Source organism: Chaetodon auriga, chromosome 21 (genome assembly GCF_051107435.1).
Source record: "Chaetodon auriga isolate fChaAug3 chromosome 21, fChaAug3.hap1, whole genome shotgun sequence".
Taxonomy (NCBI): Eukaryota; Metazoa; Chordata; class Actinopteri; order Chaetodontiformes; family Chaetodontidae; genus Chaetodon; species Chaetodon auriga.
The window spans coordinates 21,096,394-21,121,796 of record NC_135094.1 but is presented as its reverse complement, the minus strand read 5'-3'; the positions used below and the strand labels follow the sequence as shown (position 1 = coordinate 21,121,796).

General features: G+C 41.0%; 1 protein-coding gene across 5 annotated transcripts in view; it reads left to right on the top strand.

Moving 5' to 3' along the window:
* The window catches only part of arhgef4 (Rho guanine nucleotide exchange factor (GEF) 4), a 154,792-nt gene that overhangs the window by 74,410 nt on the left and 54,979 nt on the right, over positions 1–25,403 (top strand). Inside the window, exon 1 of one of the 5 annotated variants that reach the window (XM_076761771.1) lies at positions 6,726–7,410. The exons of 3 other annotated variants lie outside the window; for them this stretch is intronic. In XM_076761771.1, coding sequence (XP_076617886.1) covers positions 7,146–7,410 — 265 coding nt within the window. In that variant the 5' untranslated portion in view covers positions 6,726–7,145. Of the gene's footprint in view, positions 1–6,725; positions 7,411–25,403 lie in introns of those variants that run through there. One more of the 5 variants, XM_076761772.1, reaches the window with a different exon arrangement.

Genomic DNA, 25,403 nt, shown 5'->3' with positions numbered 1-25,403 from the left:
ATGTTTACTCGTTGGTTCATGTCAGTCAGCATGAATTAACATTCAAAAACATGTTAAATTATATATATTTTGATATATAAGTTGCACCTGACTATAAGTCACAGGACCAGCCAAACTATGAAAAAAAAAGGGTGACTTATAGTGCGGAAAATACAGCATATGTGTTCCATGAATTTAGTGTAAGAGACGAGTCAAGCTCTTTCTGGTACCCACAGAAAAGATAGTAGACAAATAATACATGACATGAGAGATCACATATAAAAAGAACATTTTAACTGGAGGAGGGAAACTGTCAAATGTAACATTGTTTATTAGCATGTTACAATATTATTACAACTACACAGGCTGAAATTTGTAGTTCATTATATGGATACATTATATGGTTACCTCTGTTTTGTTATTATCTCTGCTTTCTGTTGTTGGAATGCCATATTATGACTGAAAAATGGTAATATTGATGACCCTAATTTCACCTCAGTGAATCAATGTTGAATTTGTGTAACTGATACTGATATACAGTTCTCATGTGCTATAACCACAGACACATTGGACTACATCTAACAGCAGTTCAAGCAATCAATTGTGTGTGTATACACATTTGATTGCTTGAACTGTGGACTTGTCAACGTGTCCAGCTGAGGCTGACTCTCTAACACAGAACCAGTGCAATACCTTGTTTAACCTGCTGGCTGCAGTAAGGTCTCACTGAAACTCAAAGCTCTCAATGTCCCTCTAACCAAATACAGAGCCATACAAACAGATTGCAATAAGCCATCAGATTCTCTGCGGACACATACAGGTAACAAATATTTAGGGCAGGGTGTTATTTCAAATTCTCCTGTCCTGGCTTATATGTTGCCAGAGGTTCAGTACCACAACCAAAACAATATTTTGCACCTTGTCAAGGACTCCAACTGACTCTTAATGATGCCATTTTAAGCGACGACCATGATTAAGGTAGGGAATGTTGTCCCCCTTTCATGACTAACACTTATTTGGTACTTGTTGATGTGTATACGGTCTTTCAGAAGGAGCTGCTTGTTTCACATTGTAGCATGGCTGGCAGGTCACCAAGATTGTGTTTGTACTCTGTTGCCAGTAATGAGGTCTGCCCATCTAAAGCAAAGGCATTCTATTGTAACAGCCCTGCAATAACTTATATAGTTATAATGTCCAGTGTTTGTTAAGACGGTTTTACAGAGGTGTTGATTCAGTTTCATGGCCTTTTTTGAGACTGTAGTTTGTGGTGCTGTTAAATTGCATTGTGTTATACTGAGAAGCGTATCCATCATTTGTTCATTTTTATCAATGCCGACTAAATAGATTAAGTATTAGCAGACTTTAGCTTGGTGTACCAAATACACTGAAAACTGAGTGTATGTCCCAGGGGTGTAGAAGTTGTGACAGACTAGTTAACAGACTGGCTACATGCATACATAGCTGTACCTCACTAACATCATCCATTCAGTGACAGTACACACTCAGATTGTGGTTCTTGAATGCATCACATGTCTGGTACACTCATGCACATTAAGTCATGCTACACACACACACACACACACACACACACACACACACACACACACACACACAAACAGTCTGAGCTTGCACTGTGTCAGGCAGTAGACTGCATGCTCTCACAGTGAGGTCAGTGGTCTTCCTAGAGATGTCCTATGTATAATTAGATTCACTGGACTAAATTGAGTTGTGAGCTGAATCATAAGTGCCACCTCACTTACATAGTGGGAAAGTGCACACACCATAAAGCCACTTTGATCTTTTTACACAATGCTATGCGTTATCATTTTGATCCCCAGCAGAGCAGAGTAATCTGTACGGTGGTATATCTCTTTTCCTCTTGTAATCTTCTTAAAGGGTGTTTCATTAGGCCAAAATCCCTGAATAATGGTGCTTGATCTTGAAAAGTCAGACAGTCAACTGTCTGCCTCAGGTGTGTGGCTTTAAATTTAGCCATTACTTATTTATTGACAGTGACTTCATCTCCATATTCAATATGGCACAATTAAAGCGTGTTTTTTTTTTTTTCTTTTTTTTTTTTGGGTCCCAACACACACACATTCCCAGCATTCAGACAGGTGTGGTATGCTATCACTGTGTAATAAATATCATCACACCAGTTCTGTGTTTACTAGATTTTCAGTTTCTGCTTGAAGGGCTGATGAATTTCTCTGTTGTGTAATTTCTGCAGTATGTGTGGGTGTGTATACTAATATTTAATAGCTAGGACTGAACACAAGGAATTGAGTTATAATGGGATCATTATTCAGTGGTAAATAAAGGGTTGTTCCATCCAACAAACAAACAAAAAAACATTCTTACTCACCTCCTGTGGTTTCTATCCATGCAGATGGTGTTGGTTTGATTTGTCTAGATTTGGAGACACCAGAGAACCATTCCAGAGAATTATCCAGAAACTCAGATGCTCTTTACTTTTAATTGGCATGTTTCAAAACTGTAAACAACACAAACTAAGTTCCATCGCTGTCATTGTTTTGGGGTGGAGGCTGAAATCTCAGAGACAGATATCTCAGAACTGATCCTTAAAACAGCAAATTAACAGAAACTGTTTTTGGTGACCTCCTGTGGTTTAATTAAGAGCTGCAATGATTAGATGAATAATCAAGAAAAAATGTGAAACTGTTTTGATTAATCATTAGCATAAGCAAAATGCCAATAATTCCCTGGTCCTAGCTTCTCAAATATTAATATTCTCTAGTTTTCACAACCTTCTATGACTGTGAACTGTATATCTTCATGGGCCGTGGGTTTTCACAGTGTCCTGACATGTAATGGAGCAAACATGTAATCAATTAATGCGTAAATAGTGTGCAGGTAATTGATAAATTTTCATCAGTTGCAGGCATTTATTTAACTTCTCTCTCCAATACATGTTGGCATCACTGCTTAGTGTGGTCAGAGCTGCAACAGACTTGAAATATTCAACAAGAGAGGACAGTAAAAAAAAAAAGTTTTTCACCACTGTTCACCCTGGTGTTAATTCATTAACTACTACTTTCTAAAAATCTGAAATCTAGTTCAGCCAATATCATTTCCAACACATCACATGCACATGCATCGGTATGATCTCTACCTGACAGAATATACAGAAGCTGCATCCTAAATTTGACCTTTTTATTTTTGTTCAAAGCTATTCTTTGCAGTTACACATTTTAGAACCTTGTTGTTTATCTTTGTGTTTTAATCTTGTGAAAGCTTTTAGTCATCAGACTTTTGGATAAGAAGTTGTAGGCCTATCTGTATCATAGAATTCTATGCCTGTTTGTGGAAGCCTGGCTATCATTGTTGTGAAGCTTCTTCATCACTATGGGGCTGCCATTGTGGAGCCCTTCCATTTTCTCAGCAGCGTCTTGAGTATTACCTGAGCCTCTTACACTTTACTCTCTTTCATTCCGTGATATTACTCACTGTTTCACCAAAGAGGTGATCGCAGATCTAGAAGTCAGAATCTCCACTCATCAAACTTGATGAGCAGTTCATTGACTTCGTGGTCACTGTGAGGTTGGGATTGCAGCTACTAGCAGTGGAAGGTGCAAAGACGGCTCATCTAGATTGTGCCATGTCCCACTTCTGGCACTGCTTTTTCCATGGCTGGACAAAGTGAAAGGACCCCCCACCTTACCCTGTCCAGTGCTTCCACCTACACAACCAGATGATACCTGGTTATGACAAGGGGCAAAACCCCAGGTTCCAGTCTGTTCTACCCCATTGAAATCCTGGACCTTGTTCTGCAGAGGTGAATAGAGCAAACTCCATCCACCTTGCCCCTCTCTTCCCATTCCAATGTTCCCCAGTTGTCATGCAGATTTGACGTTCTTGATAAGCCTCAGTTCCCCCACGCTGGCTGGGCGCCTTAACCGCCTCTTATCTTCACGTCTCCTCCTCTGTCATCAATGTCATGTCAGGTTACCACACACACCTTGAATGCAGCTGCTCAGCCTCTGCCCCCATCAGGGAAACCGAGGCTGGGACCCACCTTTCGCAGCCTTGGTCTCTAACTAAGTTCACCACATGTCTCCTATCCCCCTTATATACTTGAATCTGTGTCTGTTGCCTCTTTGAGCTCCAGTCCTGCTGTTATTCCCTTATGCTCCTTCTCAGACTAAATGCCCACTCAAGTGCATCCCATCTTGTCTGAATAATCATATATGTTTAAGACCAGAAGGCTTAGGATTGAAAGAGAAATTTTGATAAATAAACTTTACTGAATGACCTCTGTAGTAGTTCTATTCCTCTTAGATTTTGAATTCCTGATGCTGAGTCAGCCTCAGATTTTTTACTAAAACATTGTGTTGTAAATAAGCATGCACCTTTTAAAAAGTTTACAGTGAAAAATAGATCTAGTCCATGGTTTCCCCCTGTGCTATCAAACTTACTCTTGTCAAGAAGCAAAGCTTGGCTCCTTGCTACACATTACAATGAGGCATCCCACAGGACTTAGGATTTAGAAAGGTTACAAATAAATGCAAGTCCCTTGTGAGAAAAGCTAAATTGGAGTATTATTTGAATTTGGTCTCTACCTCCTACTCAAACACTGCAAAATTCTGGAAGGTAGCCAAATCTAATAAAACGCAAATTTTTAATTTAAGGTAACGCAAGGTGCAGTGTTACGCCCAGTTCTTTTTACAATTTATCTAAATATTATTAGTCATTTTTAACTTACTGCCATACTCTAATGCCATACATGTTTAAATGCATGTAACCCCTTATCTGACAACTATATATATATTCAAATGCATCACAACCCTTTAACCCTATATTGCCATTGTAATGAATGAACAAATCAAGGTATTTATAAGATAAGATAAGAAAAGATAAGATAGATAGATAAAGATTGATTATCCCAACCACAACTGTAATCTTCACCATAATAATTTCCCTTTTTTTTCCTCACAGGGACACAGAGAATTAACCCATACCTTGATATGTATGTGTTGTGTATTAGTTTCTAGATGGGTTGTTATGGGTGGGTTGAAATGTGATAATCCAAAAGCAGCCTCTAACAACTATAGCAATCAAAACAAGTAGAGTCCCAATTAAAGAAGTTGCATTTAAACAGTTCAACCCTGAAAATTTTTCAAAATATTACCCAGTGCTAGGAGTGCTTTGATAGTACAGTCTCCAATTACTCATGTGATCATGATATGCACAGTTTAGAAAGGTTCCAAGCTGGTAGATGATGCAGCAAGCTAGCGAGTCTTTTTTCGTTGTTTGACCTGATGCAGGTCCAGTGCGCCGAGTCCTTCCTCGCCAGCAGTGCCAATAGCAAGTTTACATCAGCTAATCTTCTTCTTCAGCCTTTTCTGTCCAAGTTAGCCCTGTCGTTTATAGCTGTTTCTGACAATGGTTTTTAGAAAACATCCACGACTTTGCATTTTTTTTAGTTGATGAAAACAAGAAACATGCCTAACCTGACTGCACTTGAAACTGGTGAAACGAGTTACTAAACTGCAGATACACAATACTTGCGCCAACACTTAAAAGTATTAAATCTACAAGTATTATCCACCTTAATGTTAAATTTTGTTTTACCAACACCCAGCTCTCTTCCCACAAGTTTTTCTTTTCTCTGGAAACCGGTCTTCCTTCTCACGCACCCGCAGTGATCTCTGATTGGCTTAAAATACATCACTTAAACAAACTGGAAATACACTGGCCCAGTAAACAAGATATGGAAATTCTCAAGAAACAAAGCATCATAGTAAATGTATTTTTCATTGAAACCACCCATAGTAAAATAAAACACGCTCTTTTCATTTATCCAGAATTTTGTAGGCCTCTAAACGCAGGTGATACAGTATTGCATTGCTGACACTGCTCAGCTCGCTGTGGAAAACTGGCAGTGTTCAAAACTTGTTTTGAATGCACATGAAACTAAGTCTATGTTGCTTTCTATAGCTGGAGATAATGGTGGCAAAAACTTTCATATTTCTACTGTACAAGGACCCAACGTTGAGAGAGTAAGTGATTATAATTAATCTGATAGTTGCATTAATGACAAATTCATATTTAAATATCATACAGACAACCTTTTCAAGAAGTTACAGCAAAAAAAAAATATTTTTTATACAGAAGTATAACAACTTCCCAATGCATTGTAGGAAAAGGATTGTCGAAACTCTCCGTTATGAATTATAGTGATGTGATTTAGATGCCTCTGCATCTCCTCTTAAGCCCTTGGATGCTGTATATCATTCTAAATTCAGTTAAACCACATTCAATATTGCTATATAAAGCAGCCACTGACAATTTCATTTATAAACAACTATGGTACCTGCCTCCGAAACAGATATGTATTATAGATTGTGCATGTTGGACAGCATCTACTTAATACATATACTATACCTCACTCAATACAAGTATAGATTCTGTATCGCTGAAAATACTCAAAATCTGAATCAGAATCTGAAAATTTTGTTCTGTAGCTCACTGTAGCTTTGTGTGTGTTTGTGTGTGTGTGTGTGTGTGTGTGTGTTTGTGTGTGTATTCGTTCTTGTGTGTTTGGGAGGGTGGAGGGGGGTGGACTGAGGCAGGGCTGGCTGTTTTCAGTCTCCACCTAAATAGATCCTGCACCATTCGTTAGCCGTTCACTCTGACACTCACGAACAAATGACACAGTCGAGCTGCAGAAACCCCCCTGCAGGACCCCCACTGATGTCAGCCTAGGGAGAGAGAGAGAGAGAGAGAGAGAGAGAGAGAGAGAGAGAGAGATGGACTGTGTGAGTTAATGTGAGGAAATGAAGCAGTGTGCAAATGGGTAGAACGACCCAGAGAAACAGGAGCCGAGAGAGAGGAAGCTGCCACTGTACGAGAAGCAATCCAAAGCAGAGAGGTGAAGGGAGGAGAGGAGCGCTGCTACAGCTTTCCTTCTCTGTGCACAGAAAGAGGAAGCAGCAAGTTGACAGCTGAAGCTTACCTCAGCGAATAGTGCAGCAGATATCAACCAGGAGGCCACCTCCTCCTCCCTTTCCTCCTCCTCCTCCTCTGCGCTGTCTCCCTGCTGGGAGAATAAACCACCTGCTCAGCTGCCTCGCCTGCTCTTTATCTCCACTCACTACTTCACTGCCCACTCCCATTCCCCTCTTGTTGTTGATATCCAAATTGCGATGCGGACCCAGCAGGGCTCGGAGGGGGGCGTGCCCCTGCCTGGGGGCAGCTGTGGCAGCAGTGGCAGTGGCAGCTCGGGGCTGTCGCCTGGGTCCGACTCAGACGGAGGAAGCCCGACAGGCGGAGGGGTGGACAGCATGGTGGACGGAGGTCTCGGGGTGGGTGGATGTATGGGTGGAGGCGGAGGAGGAGGTAGCTTGGGCGGCACTCTGAGGGGGGTCCTGTCTCGTTATTGGAGCTTGGAGAGTCTGCATTCCACCACAGGTAAGTGCCCTGCACACACGATGCAGGTCTGTGCAGATCTCCCTCAAAATCACTAAACTGCAATATGCAATTTCCAACTTGCAGATATAAGGTCTCCTTTTACAAGCACATGGATGCATACACTGCACTGTATGTGACCACACGTGCACACCAGCAGACTGACACAATGCCAGGAGGTTAGTGTTATTCAGGTTTGATTAGAAGTACTCTGTGTGCGCGTGTGTTTGCATCATGCCAGCCATTCAGCTGACACCCGTTGACAGGGTAGGCACTGTGTTGATGTGTTTGGGTGGGCCGGCTGCTTGCTTTTCTAGTCGTGCAGAAAGAAACAGAAAAGACCAGTGGCTTTGCCTTTCATAGCGGCTTCTTATGGTCTCCTTTTCACTGATTTAAAGATATGTCCTTTTCTGCTACACACATAGGTTATATGCTGTGTATGTATGTGCTTGTTTGCGAAGAATGCTCTTATGGTGGCCCTCAGGTAGCATATAAGGAATCTGACTGACCGTCATCAACTGTCAGGACTTGCTGGATAGCATTTTCAGAGTTCTTTTTTTATTATAATTTTAGGGATTTTTGCTTGGTTATTTCTAAGTGACAGCACAGAGATGGCAGGGGAAAGAGGAGGAATGACACATCAACAATTCACACAGAGACCTAAATCAACAATGTTGGGATTACACAGTCAGTGTCTGAAACCAATAGGCCACCAGAATGCCCGATGATACATTTCTCTGTGTCTTACTTTGTAAAACATAAAGATTCAACTTTTTTTTTAACAAAACCCTTCCACAAACATTAAATGTCTGTACTCGAGCAGCTGTTAAAGAACTTAAATCTAAAGTAAAAGTAAAAAAATTGCAAATTTGGAATTGAATTGAATTTGGAACTGTCTGATCAAAGATCAAACAATATTAAGATACTGACTAAAATTTTTTTACAGTTTTCATCTTAGTTCACCTCAGTACTTCACGCTTGATCTCACACGTGTTTAGAAGTTGGGGAGGCAGGCAAAGCAACTGTCAATCGTAGCGTCAGAGGTGTTGTGTATGATGCTGGCGGTGTGGTGCTTGTATAGCGAAAAAAACCCACAGAAAAACGGCTGTGGATGAGCTCCTGGGTGGCACGGAGAAGACAGTATGGGCAACAAACTTTCCTTCCATTTCGTTGTCCCACCTGACAGCAGCAACCTCAGCATCTCTCCTTTTCCACATTGCCATGTTTGTTGCCTTGATGCCACTCTGGAGAGGGCACCTGATTGGTCGACACTAAGGAGCACATCGTGAGAGATGTCATACTATGCCTGTCACAACAAAAAAATCCGACATGCTAGTCTTTTTGTCGGGGTGTCATGGGCCGTTCCTAGATGCTGCACAGCTGGTTGTTTAGCATGTGAAGCTACATGGGTATTGACACTCAATTGTTGTTCATAATCAGCCATGACTCTGGAAATTCTTCGGCCATGGCAAGATCATCTCAAGATCAGGTTAGGTTCGTGTGGTCTGATCACAGCATTACAGAGATATGAAATAGCAAATTCTTACATTTAAGAAACTAGACACAGGAGATGTTTGACTTAAAATTTTCAAATTCTTATTTTCATGTTGTGTCTTTGCTTGTGTCTAGGTTGTTTGTTTATGGACATGTTCTAGGTTATATACCTTTGCATTTCATAATTTATATGCACGCGTTCCACTCATCAACCTTACCTGCCAGCCAATTGCTCTGTTGTTGTAATGAGACTGCATTCACTGCAGCTTTCAGAAGAGGGACCAGCCATCAGCTCAGGACTTCATACAGTCGGGAAATGCAAAGCTGGGACAAGCAAAATCAGTGTAGCGGAGACATATTAGCTCATAATACTGTGCCATTTAGCCAGCATCTGCCTCGTTGAAATGACATCACATTAGCTTTATCGTGACTCACAGTTGTTGTCGTTGTGGCTTTGTCAGTCAAGCTATGTGTCTGTATGTGTGTGTGTTTGTGTGATGAGCTTTTAATTTGTAAAGGATAGAGTGTATACATTTCAGAGAGAAGGAGGAGGAGAGATGAAGATGTACAGTAGAGTGGGAGGAGGGTCAGATACAGCACTGTTTGTTGCTCAGTTGGAGGTGGAAGAATAAGCATCTGTGCTGGCATGCTTTTTTATTTGCACACATTACACACACTTGGAAGAGTATAGTACGAAAAGAAATGTCTGTACTTACATACGGTACACAGTGTATGAACTAATGCTATTTCCTCTTTCTCTTTTTTTCTGAGCAGAGTCTCTCTTTCTCTCACATACACTCTCACAAGCACAGTTGTGGCCACGTAGCACACAGAGAGTTGCCTTTATCCACTCCAGAACCTTGTAAACTTTTACATTTTATCTGTCTGCAATACATTGACGAGAGCTCTGTTTTCAATCAAAGGCTTGAAGTAGTAATACTCCAATTTATCAGTTCTGTTTCTGTAGCAATGTATACTGTCCCCATGGGAAAAACATTTGGTTCAAACATGTTTTGGTAAGCAAATGCTTGTGGCCATGAAAATTGTGTCTGTGGTCTGTCAAGAACAAAGCAAGAAGTAGCATGATTTTGTAATAGCACTATAAAACCCCAAGGGGAGGAGGTCAGAGTGGCTGGTTGGGTTAACACAAAAAGAAACCATTGTTCAAGTAGGTACTTCAAGTGACAACGCCTGTTGGCTCTTGGTGTCGTTTGACCATGATAATGTTGTTTCCCTAATCCTAACCAAGTAGTTTTAAGGGTTCAGCATGCTTGAAAAAAAAATAGTTTGAAAGATGTGTCATCCAACCATATCTAATGGCAACAGTGTCTATACCCAATCCAAATGGTCACACTTGAGGGGGACGGCATTTCAGGTAATCTTAGACGGTTCAACAAACACTGTGTTTGAAGCAGGCTCAGACCCTTAGGGTGCCTAAATTTAACTAGACCTTACTCATAGTGGTGGCGGCACAGCAAACCCTCATGGATTAATACTGCCAGATGATGTTGCACTGGTAAGGGCGTTAGATGAGAAATCGTTCATATGCATCATTTTGGAAAGCACTTACAAACATAATATTTTGTCATTTAATTTGGAAGACTTCTTGGTCAAACTACATGTAACTAACTCTTTTTTTTGTTGCTTCTTGACCCTGACAGATAGGAGAGGGAGTGAAGGGGAGTTAGGGGTTGAGAGTTCCAGGGAGATTAGGAGAGAAGTTTAATGTGATTTAGGTTCTAAGATTTTTATTTTATTTTATTATTTTAGGTGTTTTTTTTTTTTTTTGTTTTTTTTTTTGAAGAGGGAGCTGGGCCAAATGAGAAGTTCCTCCATTTAGTGCTAGCAAAGTCACAGGCACAACACTAAGGAGCCCCTGTGACAGATAGGAACACACACACACACACACACACACACACACACACACACACACACACACACACACACACACACAATTGTCCTTACTGGGACAGTAATTTGTGTCTGTTCTTTTGTCATTCTTTGGCTTTCAGTTAATAACAGAACCCTTTATTCTGTCAGATCTTTCTTGTTAATCCTAGTATCCCATGTTGAATTCAAATACGTACCAAATAGTGTATAAGCTGTATTCATTCTATTGTCAACCAGAAGGAGCTGCAATATTATCAACAGAACTTCTCTTCTGCTACCCCCACCTCTGGATCCAACATCCAACGTAGAAATCTTGTGCTCAGTTGTAGCTCAGCAAAATTAATTTGCAAATCCCTGATGAAGAAGGAAGTTCTACTGGAATTGCTGGAAAAACACAACTTATTTCCCACTTTCAGATACACTGTATACCCAAAAGTATGTGGACAGTTGAACAAAGTGTGTGGACACCTGAACATTCCACCCATATGTAATATGCTGCTACTCTAGCAGCCTCCTCTTGTCTGGGAGAACCTGTCACCTGATGTTGGAGCTTGGCTACAGATATTTGCTCCCATTCAGAAGCAAGCATCAGTGAGGTCCAGCACTGATGCTGGGCGATAAGGCCTGGCTGACAGGTAGTGCTAGTGGTGGTGGATGGGGTTGAGCTCAAGGCTCTGTGCAGACCACTCAAGTTATTCCACACTGAGCTGGAAAAAATATTTCTTTATGAAGCTGGCTTTGCACATGGGAGCACTGTCATGTTGAAAGAGGAAGGAGATGAACATAGACAGTTGACTCACAGTTGAGAGCACACCATGGGCCCTATTTTCGTCCCCGCTGCTGGCGGAGCGCAGGGTGTGCACCCCGCGCAGTAGTATTTTCGTGTAGCGCAGGCGGGCGCGCAGTGCACTTGGTATTTTGGTAAACCGAGGTACACAGAGGCACGCCAGGATGGGCGTTGCGGCGCAGTAAGGGGAGGTGTCAGCAGGATCAGCCGGCGGATTTGGATTTTCCGTCCTTTTCGGTCCACGCAAAAGTGCACTGAAAGCTCGCCACCCCAGACCTGGTCAACTCTGTGCGCCAGCGGCGCGCCGCTGGGTAAGTGGATTTTTGTAAACCAGCAGAATCATGCGCCCACGTCACCAATACCTCATAGGCAGGTTTCCACAGTGTCTGGCATTTCGCTGCAATCAATAATTAGCAACAGCCATGATTCAATGCAACTATCTGAGCAAGCACATACGGTCAGACCTAAATTTATATATTTTGATCAGTATCTCATCTGACCACATCGCAAGCGCGTTCGGCACGCGTAATGGTCACTCAACCTGACCAAATGTACACAGGTGAAACAGGGATTCAAACTAATCAATAAACGTCGCTGTGCCAACCAGAAACAGCCGTGGCATCCTGCAGAGCGTATATACTGCATCTATCTCAGAGCACTCCAGAGACAGACACACGGAAATAACGTAAGTGATGATCGTTGTCCGCTATTACCCACGTCATTTCATTCCAAATACAAATGTTATCATTGTAATGCTTAACGTTATCTACAAAGATGGAGTACATCATTGCTTTGAGGTGGAGGAGGAGGAGGCTGAGGATTTACCATCTAAGGACCTCATATTTAGACATGAGTGAGCAGGAGTGCAGGTGGGCCACGAGAATAACGCCTTCAACACTGTAGGCTATGCAATTTTCTTTAATCATCTACTCTTTTGCATCTCACAGGAACAAATTAATGTAATTGGTTGTGGTTCGATGTGGTAGTGCACATCGTGGCCACCGGCACACCCCGGCTGCACTCTCCCGGCTGCGGGCTCAGTCATCCTTGAAACTTGCCATGGGCCTTGCCAGCGGCGTTTTTAAAGGTGAGGCGAGGAGCTGGTGAGATTGGTGAAGATTGGACTCGGCTGTGTCAAACCCACTCCACGCCTTCTCCCCTCCCTCCTTCCAAGTTGCGCCGCTGGGTGGGACTGAGATGAGAAGGGGGAGTCGTTGCGGCCGCAACACAGTGCACGAAAATACCAAAGTCTGCGCCGCCACGCCTCATCGGCGAAGCAAGCCCCACCGCGCTGGTGGCGGAAACGAAAATAGAACTCCATTATGTAAAATACAATTCTATGCTGTAGTTTTAAGATTTCTCTTCATTGTAAATGAGGGGGTGAGACCAAACCAGGACAAACAGACCCAGACAAAAGGTACCAAGGGTTACGGAACAGGGGTGCCCACATACAGTACTTTTGTCATATAGTGTAAGTAGAGTTCAGTACTCAACCTTGAGTATGTTTCCTCTGTCCTTGTTAGAATTCATTCTCTTCCATTTACCATCATACAGCATGATGCTGCTCACTCCCAGCAATGGTGATTCCCATCCCCTACAAGGCTTTGTTACGCCTGACCCCAAACCACTATTACTCATGTTGCTTCCTCCTTTTGCACAGCCCCACAATACAATTTGTCAAAATGACGTTACAGAGGTCAAATGTTTAAACGTGTCTGTTACAGGGCTATGCTTTTGTTAATGTTTTCCCCTGTGTGGGCCTTTGAATTAAAGCAAGGCTAGCTGGCAACTGTGCAGTACACTGTGCCACCCAAACACACACACACACACACACACACACACACTGCCAACTGTCCTCATCTGTGGGGCAAGAAAGAGTGAGGGGGGGGGGGGGGGATGTCTGAAAGCATCCATCACAAAAAATGGGAGGCACAGGGCTCTCTGGGAAATAGGTCGCTGTGGAACGGCCATTCAGCCTGAAGCATCTTTGTGTTCTACCTCTGCTGAAGTTACTTAGTTGAGATGGGGACAGGGGAAACAACCAAGGCAATGAGTTCCCCAATTTTTTCCATTTGTTATCAACTTTGTCATCTAATCCTGTACAACAGCTCAGCAGCAGTCTGTATTGGTATTGGTAGGGCGTGACAAAATAAAAAGTTTCATGTCACTATTGTCTAGAGAGGCAAACTTGTTAACTGCTGATAAAGAGGTGTGTAATTCAGGAAACAAATGATATCAAAATTAGTCACTGAATATTTTTTTCTGTGGAGGCCATGATCACATGGGTCAAGCTGATAAAAGTTCAACCATCATCAACTCAATAGCAAATAGCCAACCTGTTCAGGAACACAGCCATTTGCTAGCATCATATTTCCTTTGGAAACAAGGGAGGTATCGGGGGCAACTGTCTGAAAGTACCTCGAATGCTAGCAAGTTAGTTAAACCAATAAAACATTTAAAACATTTGAATTTTGAGCGGTAGGTAGAAAATCTTAAATTTCACAAAAACAAAACGTTTCCTTTCTGCTTTCAACATATTTTGGTTTACTTTTGTACTCCAATTACATGACATGAGTCAGAACAAAGAATAGTAAGTAATGTTAGCAGGCTTTTCATTTTTAACCAGTTGTCATTGCTTCTTAAATTGACCAGTTTTGCCAACAGCAAAATAAATCCGTTGTAGCTAATTACCATTCATTTTGGAACAGCTACTTTTGCCTGTTGCATGGTTAATGTGCTCTTTGTGAACTCTGGTTGTTCTCAGCCAAATATTTTTAAAGAAAGAAAGAAACTTCGGCCTGTAACCTCACTCTATAACCACGTGTGGACTGTGTGAATCCATCAGCCGATTGCATCATGTCCTGAAATCTCCCAGTTAAATGTTCATTCATATCATATCAATAATTTAAAATGATAAGCTTAATAGTTGTGAATCAAAGCCTCCAGTGTTATGATCAAGTAGCTGGAGAAAAAGGTAAGTAGGCTCCAGCTGTTATGCAGCATGTCAGATACATATGTAAATAACGTTTAATATTTTCAGATGCATGTTTCATTTTCAGAACTGCAGCAACTGCATCAACCATTGTCAGGCTTACACAGATAATCATACTGTACAACTTATTCCTTCCAATGTCTGACAATGATCAACATAATATAGGATTGAAGTTGTCCCTGCAGTGAACCCCAGTGTCAAACGGAAGGAGTATCTAAAGTGCTGGGAGCAATTAGCTCTGCTTAATGGCACTGTTGTCTCCAAACAGCCCATTACATCATGTCAGAGGAGCACGGCGTGTTCCATAAAAGAGATGGACTGCTGTGGTGGTTGTTCTTTAGGGGCACATGATGTCATGTAGCAAGCAAATTGAGAGGTTTTTCCACAAATCAATGGTCTCCTGTGGTTGTTCTTTCAATTATGATTGATTAAACAGTAAATTAGAACTGCAATATTGGGTTTGGTTTTACCTTTTCAAACTTGTGAATAATTTGTTGAAAGTGAAGGGGTGAAACTGCCTGAACGGGTGAATTGTGAAACTGTCATTCCATAATTTATAATTAATAAGTTTACTTCCCCTTGTTCCTTTCCCCTTCTAAGTTTGTGTTGGGATAAATTTACACACATTTTGATGTGCTTGCTTGTGACAATGTGGAGTAATTTGAATGATCATGTGTGGTTTTATGTTACTGGCCAGCCTTAGTTGCTACTGTTATATTATTATTATTGTGGCCGTACGAACACATCCTCATACCTAAACAACTGAATAGGTCGATTGCCAAAATGACATATTTCACCATTGGAGAGTCATTGCAACAGGCCAGTACCTTTGTTGTCAAGTTGCTAATGTTGTTAAAGGGTCGCAGTTAGCTTTGCTGGTCAGGGTTAGGTAACAAAGCTATTGGGTTAGGTTGAGGAAAAGGTCATGTTTTCAGTTAAAATAGCTACATTACTGTAGGCAACAAAAATAGTGAAATGCATTAAAATAAGTGTATTACTGTTATGTATGTGGCATAACTTAAAACAGGTCAATGTTGACTACATGAATAGCGGTTTCCTGAATGAAAGTCCTGTGTTAGTTTGACTGATCCATACACACCACGTTCCTCCATATGCAGACTTTCCTTGCTGTTTATACTACATCACCAGACTTCCTCTTTTGCTCTTGGCATAATTACCGTGGGTCATAATAACCTGCTTTCAGAGTCAACCTATGTGGCCATTCTTCTACTGAGGAAGAGTTGGCTGAGTGTGAGGGCATTATAAAAACCAGTAGTATATAATAAAAAGCAGTTTGAACGCGTGTTTACTTATGTATTTATGTGTAACATATACTTTACCAATGTCTGTGAAGGGGTCAGACTTTTTTTCTTTTATTGATTCAAATTTTGATAATAAATGAATAGTCAATCATCAACATCTGTATCGAAAAGCAACTATATGATTTGTTGGTGAAATGCAACTATATGATGTGGATTCTGTAAACATGTTTTCGCTGTCATCCAAAAAGCTTCTTCAGTTGTAGATTTATTGTGGTGAGTGCCAGGCATTTAACATTGGTAAGGTTGTTCTCAAGAAATCTACAGCAAGTCTAGTTCTAGTGGTCTGTCCTCTCAAGGTAAACAGCAGTATCAGCTTTTCAGCTTTGACAAAACCCTCTCGTGGCTATAGGAATTATGGTTCTTGTCCGTGGGAAGTAAAATAGAAGTACAGTGACATTCTAGTGTAACAAAGTTGTCAGAGGGAGGAGGTCGGCTGGATGGGTGCATCAACAAAACATCAGACTTAAACACAAGAGACTGCTGCAGTCAACATTGGTTTCATGACCACAATTGTCCAAAAACCTTGACCCAGTGATATTTACTGTAACCATGATAATAAAGGTCCCCTATCCTTAACCAGAGCAATTATTTTAACCCAAATTGTGACCTTTCCCTAAAGCTAACCAAACTGTAACGATGCTGATGTCAGATCATGAAATAGACAACACTGATTTGTAACTGGAATGCATACAAATGATGTTGCTGCTGACACTGGTGTCAGATCAGAAAGCACTTCTGTGTACCATTCTGGAGAGATTTTGTTGTTAAATCTGGAGGACATGCTTACTTTTAGATATCCTAGAAAAAAAATTTAATTTAACCATGACTATTCTCTGTTTGTGCTGTGACAGTTGACGGTCACAGACCCTAATCTAGATGTGTTTTAGAGTTTTCCAGGGCCACTGAATTAAAATAACTTAAGAGAACATGACTTTATGTTCCATCAATAGTCATCATGACTGCTGATGGAACAGAACACAGAGAGTTCAGTCCAGCCAGATACAGTAACTAAGTAGCAACAGCTGCAATTTTTAGTCAGTTAGTCAGTCCACCACTTAGGTCCAAACTGAAATATAGCTGATCTTTCTAGCTTTTGATTTAGTGCTGTCATTAAGTCAAAAGATGCCCAGTGCTTTGGTTTATATACCTGCAAAGCAAATACAGTTATATCAGTTTTATTGTACTTTGTGTGTAGTGCTAATTTGCTAAAGTTAGCATGCTCATGTGAAATGTATGATGGCACTCATGGTAACATTATACCTGCTAAACATCAGCATGATGCAACATTTGGTAGAGCCCCAGAGATCTGCTAGTGTGACGGGAGACTCTCGATGTTGTTGTTATTTATTTTTTTCTTACATTTTTGAACTATGATAACCTGAACCTTTTTTTAATCTGTCTGTCACAGGTCTTTCTCATAGTTTTCACTCGAGTACATTATTGTGTGTAGTTGCGAAGGCTGCTTTGAAGCAAATGTAGTTCTGCACTTTTTCGTTTGTACTGTTTTGTAAATCTAAATTCTAAAATTGGTCTACAGCATTGGGAGTGATTGTTAAGTAGAAATTATTATTGAGATTTATATTGCAAATACAAAAACTGCAGTCTAACATTTAGTATGATGTCAGGATGCAGTAACGTAACTTTACACTCCCAACTTTGTTTGGCTTCCCATGAATCATGCTCATATAATAACTAGCATTGAAAGTTTAAGTAGAGTTATGTTTATCAGATCAAATCACAGCTTTGTACTGCACAAAACACCAATTAGTGTGCAGCAGATGCTATCTTTGAACAAATACTGCCTTTACACTGAATAGATTTTCCTCTTTCTGTTAATGCCATTTGGTTATCCTCGTGCAAAATTGACTAATTGGCATATAGCAACCTCCATATACCTAATACAGCATTACAAAGCTTAACTTAACATAGAACGTGTAATCAGCTGCGTCCCTGTGGCTGGCTCAAATACACAGAAAGCTAAAATTATTTCTCTTTGTCTTTGTTGGAGAAAGAGGAGAGGAGGAAGAAAAGATTGCTTCCCTGTATCTGCTATCTCATTGGCAGGCAGATAGTGAGAGGTCGTTCTCCTTTAAATAGATTTCCTCTGATGGCAAGGCATGTCCCCCCCCCCTTCTCTGGCCCTCTTCGTCGCATCCATTGCTCTCGCCTTGTGCCATTATTTTGCTGGGAAGGGCAGTGCAGGGTGAGCTGGTTTGACATGGGGTTTGATACAGCTGCCTGCAAGCAGTGGTGTTGATTGACAGGCAGGCAGAGAGACACAGACAGGATCACGGATGTATGGGAAGATGGAGAGAGGCTGGCAATTAAATAAATGGTTGACAAATATCTATAGTTGCCACTGCATCACTTCAGATCACATGGACATTTTGCACTGCCACATTTACATCATACATGAGGGCTTCTTCTTTGTCAGTGTCCCTTTTTGTTTTTTTTTTGTTTTTTTTTGGGGGGGGGGGTTTAGCCTTTATGATAGCAACAGCTGAAGGTACAACAGGAAAGGGGTCAGAGAGAGAGGGGACCACACACAGCAAATGAGCCGCAGGTGGGAGTCGAACCTGTAGCCACTGCTGAGGACTGACAGCCTCAGTACATAGGGTGCACACCCTACCAACTGAGCTAGGGGGCACCCCTAGAGCAGTCATTTGTATACTTTTGTATGCTTTTTGTTGTTATATCAGGCCTAATCAGTGGAGGGAAGTCAGATGATTGCTTAACGTTATGTTACGTAATACAAAGTATCATTTCAGAGGGCAAGTGCACTTCTTACCACTTGTGTGTTTCCAGAAGATGATGCGAAATTTTGTTTCAATGAATCAAAGTCCACAGATAGTTTCCTAAATCGTTTTTATTGCAAGAAATATTATCCAAAATTCACTCAAGTTGTGATAAATAAACTGCCGTTGTGATAAATAAACTGTGAAATAACGTATGTTAACGTATGTTCTGAGTTTCTGTTGCCACAGTTATCAACTAGCGTTTGAGCCAGCGCAATAGTTTAGAACAATCAGGTCATTTGACCGGAACTTTTTTATATGCGTCCTACAACACTTTTTAACGGACACCCTGCAGCCAGTCAGAATCGAGTATTCACCCAGACCATGGTATAAATTTAGTTTATTATGGTGTATGAACAGTGAAGTTAAGTAGGTTATTATAGATGAAACTCACTGCTCTATCCCCCATAGTTGTAAAGGACCGTAGTCAGCCCTGTAAATGTTGCGTTCTGCAGGAAGAACACATTTAGGTACAGGTTCTAAACCTGGATGGTTGATCATGCATGGAGGCCCCTTCGTCCAGCTGCTGCAGCCGTCCTTCAGACATCTTTGCTTTCATGATATCAGGCTTGTGTGGTTTGCGTGAGATGGTGAAACAAGCAGACGTGCTTAAGTGGACATACGCTATTTTCGTGTTTTCGTTACATGACCACATAATTTCTTGGGTTATGAATTATGTTTCGTTGGGTTGGCAATGCCTGGTAGAGGCTTTTAGCTGAGTTTCTCCCTGTCATTCTGGTATGCTAAAAGTTAGGATTGGTGCTTCCTAGCGTGAGCATTGACCATCTGCACTGCGGGCCTCTCATGCTGCCCCCTGTACAGGCGGCGCTTGTGTTGAAGAGAAAAAAAATAGAAAGGCATTTTTTGGCTAACCACTCAGAAGCGTCCAGCTGAATTGAGTTTGAAGTTCTGTAGGAGCCTCCCCTCCTTCAGGATCCGATTCCAGAAACGGCACATTCTGAAAGGGACTGAAACAGAGGGAAATAGCGGGAGGTGAGAATCTTTTCCTAAAAGCTATTTCCAGCAAACAGCTTCAAAAACATGTTTAATGGAAATCATAGACCTATGTAACTTACTGAAAAAGCCGCATAAAATGGGACCTTTAATATTTCACCTGCTTTATTCCAAATATACAGTTATTCTGTATTTGATGTCTACAACATGTTCCAAAACAGAAAGGAGTATACTTTAAAGGCTCAGTTGTTCACAAGCAAGGATGGGGTGAGGTTCATTACTTGTGAAAAAATGTGTGGACAAATAGCCAGTTTAAGAACATTTCTCAATGCACAATTATAGTGAATATAGGGATTTTACCATCTACAATCCATAATAGCATTGAAAGTTTCAGACAATCTGGAGAAACCTCTGCATGTTAGGAGCAAGGCTGAAAACCACCACTGAATTGCCAGTGACCTTCGATCCCTCAGGCTGCACTGCATTAAAAACACAACAGTATGAAGGATATTACTACATAGGATCTGGAACACTTTGCAAACCATTGTCAATAAGGAGTTCATCACTCCATCTCAAAGTTGAGACTCCTATCATGCAAAGCAAAAGCCATACATCGACAACATCCAGAAGTGCCACTGACCTATCTGAACCCAAGCTCATCTGAGTTGGACTAACGCAAACTGGAAAAGTGTGCTGTGGTCTGGCGCTTCCACAAAGGACCATACCGTTACCATTACCAATGCTAAAAAGTTCAGGATTTGTGATTGTATCCTGTGTTAGTATCCATGGCATAGGTAAGGAGCACATCTGTGAAGACACCTTTAATGCATTATGGAGCACAAAATACAATAGTGGAGACCCCAGACTGTTGAGCAACTGAAGTTGTTTATCAAGACGGGGATAGAAGAATGAGAAAGAATTTCACTTTCAAAATTTGAAAATTTAGTTGCCATTTCTTAGTTACCAAATGCTGCCCAATTGTTAAAAGAAGAGGTAATAACACAGTGGTAAACATGTCCCTGCCCCAAGTTTGTTGGAATGTGTTGCAGGCATCAAATTCTGAATTCTGAGTGTATATTTAGAAAGAAAATGAAAGTTCTTCCTCCCTGCTATCAGCCAAATGTTTAGTTCTTGCATTACCTTACGTCTATCTCATCCTCTGAGCTACTTCCTTTGATAATAGTCAACTTCTTGCTGATGCTTAGTAACTTTGCCTGTTTGTCTTTCTTGTCCTTAGTTGCTTCACTCTCCAGACCCTCCTTCAGCTTATGCCTGTTTCACTTACAGTAGTATTGATACCATGAACTCTATGTTAGCATCACTCTCAGCTAACTTTCTGCCAGTCACAAAGGCAACTTCAGTTCCATCCTTTCTCAAGCTTTCAGTAATGTGCTCTCCCTGTTCCTGCTCAGTCTGTTTTGCCTACTCTGCAAACTCATGGGATAGGCTTTTCTTTTCTTATCATGGCTTTGTAGCTGCTTAGCTCACAACCTGTAATAGCCCAAGTTAGATGTATTCAGTTGTCTTTCCATAGCTGTCAGCCATTCTGTCCACAGCAGGCAAATATACAGTGAATAATAAGGCTGGCATATTCAGTATCTAGCATCTAGTTTGTACAAAATTACATCTACATCTAAAGGCAAAAGTGTTACAAATGTGATACCTGCTCCCAAAGGCAACACTCAATGGCAAGGTGAAAAGCCTCCTGTTGTAGCAAAGGTTACTGTCTGCAGATTTTCATACAGTCTCTTCTCAAAGGCATTGAAACTGGACCCTGTTGTAAATGTAGTATAAGTTGTGTATGGAATGAAAAAAGAAAGCTTGAGACAGAAGTTGAAATCGTGCCTCATGCCCTAAATACCATTCAAGTAAAAATGAGCATAAAATGTTTAAGCATGTATGGGTGGTCCTTCACAGAGTGTTGGGCTCTTCTCTTAAACATTTTATCTCTAGTGTCATGCCTAAAACAGAAGGCAGACTTTGAGAATGCTTGGTATGTAAGATAAGACCCTGGTGCTATCATACTCAAGAAGATCACACCTTAAGGTGCTGAACCGTATTGAATGAGCCAGGAGTCACTGACATTTCTACGGCGATTGGTTGGGTCTTAGTGTGGTCATTGCCTTTTGTTTGTGGCTTGATGCCACAGCTTCGATATGCTTGGCTTGACAATCTTTTGTTTACAAATGTGGACTGAACTCAACTCATTTTGCCCATGAGGGTCAGTTTAGTGGTCATGAGGAGCCTACTACTCCTAATCCTATCAACACTTGTATAGTGTCTTCTGTGCTCTGGAGGAGCTTACACTAATGATGTCAAAGGGATGTCATCGAGGTCATGTTCCTGGAGCACGGACTTGAAGACTTCACATTTATGACAGAAAGCCAGTGTTACAAAAAGGAAGTGTGGAGTTTTCAAAGGCATTAACCTTGCCTCACTCATTCATCATTTGACATCAGTGGAGAGTCAAAGTCCAACAGTGCACAGTAATTGAATGATAGGCTGTGAAGTTGGGAGTCTTAATTAATTCCTATCTGCTCAAATACTGGATGTAAAGCAATTGAGAGAATACATTTAATACAGTGATCTTAGAAGATGAAGCATTATGGAAAAGGGATACTCTCATTCATTTCAGGCGGGTCATGTTGAAAGTGTTACAGAATATATATATGTATATATACATATATATACATACACACACACACACACACAGTGTGTGTGTGTGTGTGTGTGTATGTATATATATATATATATATAATGGATCATACAAAGATAGCAACTTAGGATGTTTGAAAACTGAAAAGCTGCCACTCTAACAGATAGATCAAGCTAACAATACAACATATTCCTGTAAAGAGTGTCTACCTTTCTTTCCTGTCTTTCATTCACCCATCCCCCCTCTCTCACTCCTCCTCTCCTTCCTAGCCTCACCCCTTTTCTCTTATGATAATGCAGGGAGGTGTGCAGCTGCAGCTGAAGGAGTGTTGTCGAGGTTTTTACGGTCCTTATGAGAGGGGAGGTGTATGTTCGTGTGTGTCACATTCCATTTAGTGGTAGTGATTGTGTTTGTGTCCTTGTATTGCACATATGCCGGTTTTCATATACTGCCCACGTATGGCTGGAAACACAAAGCAGGAGGAATACCTCTGCTCAGCCTGGCACTTCCTTGCATGCACTCTATACTATATACTATATATTTTTTAAATATGTTTTGGCTTCTTTGTGTATTAGGATCACACTTTTTCCATGTATTGTCTGTTAGTCCTGATAATAGCAGTCAAGAGCACCTAACTGTATTTCCTACTACTATTTTTTGGAAAAGTCACTGCTTCTTCTGCATACCTGTACATTCCTGTACATGCTGTGTGTATACTTTCCATGTTTGGGTTGTAATGTATACTTGTGGCAGGTGTAACCATCACTCTCTTTTACTGAATGCATGCTGAACCACTGTTGCTCTTCAGCTTCAAACGTCTGTCTGTTTTTAGCAGTCAAATGTGTTTAAATCACAAATCTGCTCACTGGCAGGTAGGTTTAATAACTAGATGTTTTGATACATATATGAATTCTGATCAGCACAGAAGCATCACATCTGTCCTCTACTGATGGAGTGGGTGGTAACATTAAGAGGAAGGAAGAGGAAGTGGTGAGGGATGGTAAGAGTGGACTGTAGATCTGAACCATTGGGGACAACTACAAAACAAAAATTGACTGGATTGAACCTTGGCTGTTGTAGCCCCAGCCCTCTGGAACAGCTAACATTACTGATAACAAAGATATGAGAGATAATAGGAGGAGTATGGCTGTAATTACCATCTGTCCTTCAAAGAACACATTACTTAGGTGACTCTAGCAACCTAACCACATTTTGATAAGCCAGGGGCATTATGTTCACTATGGGTAATGTAATGTTTGTTTTTTTTATTGACTGGCATGTCTTACACTATAAAGTCAAGTGACATCTTTTAAAAAGCACCAAAATAAGATTCCCAAATTTGAAATCTTAATTTCAAAGATGCATGTCATGCTATTTACAATACAGGGTAGGTAACTGACACTGTATTGATATAGTGCTTCTCTGGTCTTACTTAGTGCGCTTTTTACAACACTTGGCCAGCTTTCACCTGTTCACACACACATTTCTACACTGGCGTTAAGGTGCCGCATGCTCATCATGAGCAATAACTATTCAGGCACACTCACTCACCGATGGCATAGCAATCTGGGGTTCAATATGTTGTCCAAGGATGTTTTGACATGTTGACTGCAGAGGCCAGGGATCAAACCACTTACCTTCTGCCTCTGAGCCACAGCCACCTGACATTAATATGCTACAGAGCTGATATGCTATATATCTCATATCATTAGCAGCTCATCACTGACCACCTACCATCTGGCTAGCCAGCTAGCTCAGTAGCTAAACTAGGCTTTTGGTACACTTTTTGTATGCTTTGTCATGTAGTAGATGTCAGCTGTAGAAATGTCGAGGCAGAGGCATTGCTTTTCTCTCAGTTGAAGCTAAGGCTTACGCTGTATCAACAAGGATGAATGCACAGTACCTTGCTAGTACTGCCACCTAATGGACCTCTTGTGTGTTGTGTGCTCTGTACTGCATGCCCGTGGAGGTTTTTGTTTCTGTACATTCAATGACACATTGTGTGTATCCTTGAGACCAAACAAACGTGTTCAATGCCTTTACTTCCTCCTGCAAAGTCAATTCCTCTTATCAGTTTGAAACCTGCATTGTTTACAGCCATGTTTACTTGCTTGTAGTCTTCCTCTTTGCTTGTGCATTGTGTGTGTTTGTATCCACTGTGTTTCTTGGCTTGTCAATGCCACCTCTAGATAAGTGGAATACTGTGAAACCCTTGGCAGGCATGTGTATCAGAAGAGCAGTCCACTTCTAAAAACATTATGCCCAAGTACTTCTAGTGCTCAAAAACTCCACAGGGTACCTCTAAGTCTTGAGAATTACGTTGTTTGTGAGTACTGCTAATGATGGTCCAATAACTTTTTTGTTACAGTTTTGGCTGGAGTGCAGCAAAGCAGGGCCAGCCTTACAAAGCTCTTGAGTTATGACCTCAGGAGGTTTTAACAACATGTCATGGACAGTACTTAGCTATGCCCTCAGGAAGCTTTTAAGCTTTATTTATACTCATGCAAGACTCCATGGCATTGACCTCTGCAGATGGCACGTGAGCCACTACCACACACAGTATTCTTCAGCAATTGCAATATTCTCCGAAACGCCATGGGGGGTAAAAACAACAGATTCTGTGAAGAAGCAAGAAGTTAACACCAGAAGAATTATCATAGACCAACTATGACTCCATGCGTTGCTGTACAGCTCCTCATTTCTGATGAAGAATTGTAATAACTGTAAATCCATATCTATTCATGGGCGTACTGTATTGTATCTCTGTTGTACAATCCCTTAAAAGAAAGATCCAGTATTTGGAACAACAGATGTATTTGAATCAAACAGAGGTTGAATATTCTGTAAACAATTTGATTCTGTTGGCAAAATATCATTTACTCAAATGTAGGTTTTTAAGATCTCTGTTATTAAAGCATTTAAAAATGAATTAGCCAGCTTTTAAAATTGCAGTATTCATAGTAAAAATGTATAAATTTCTCTGCTTCCTATTTGCTTATATCAGTAATTATGACTATGCCATGTTGACATTTGTATTATAATGAACTAACATCATGTTGTACAGATGGCTATTTGAATTTTCGTGAGAAAACACAAACCAAAACCT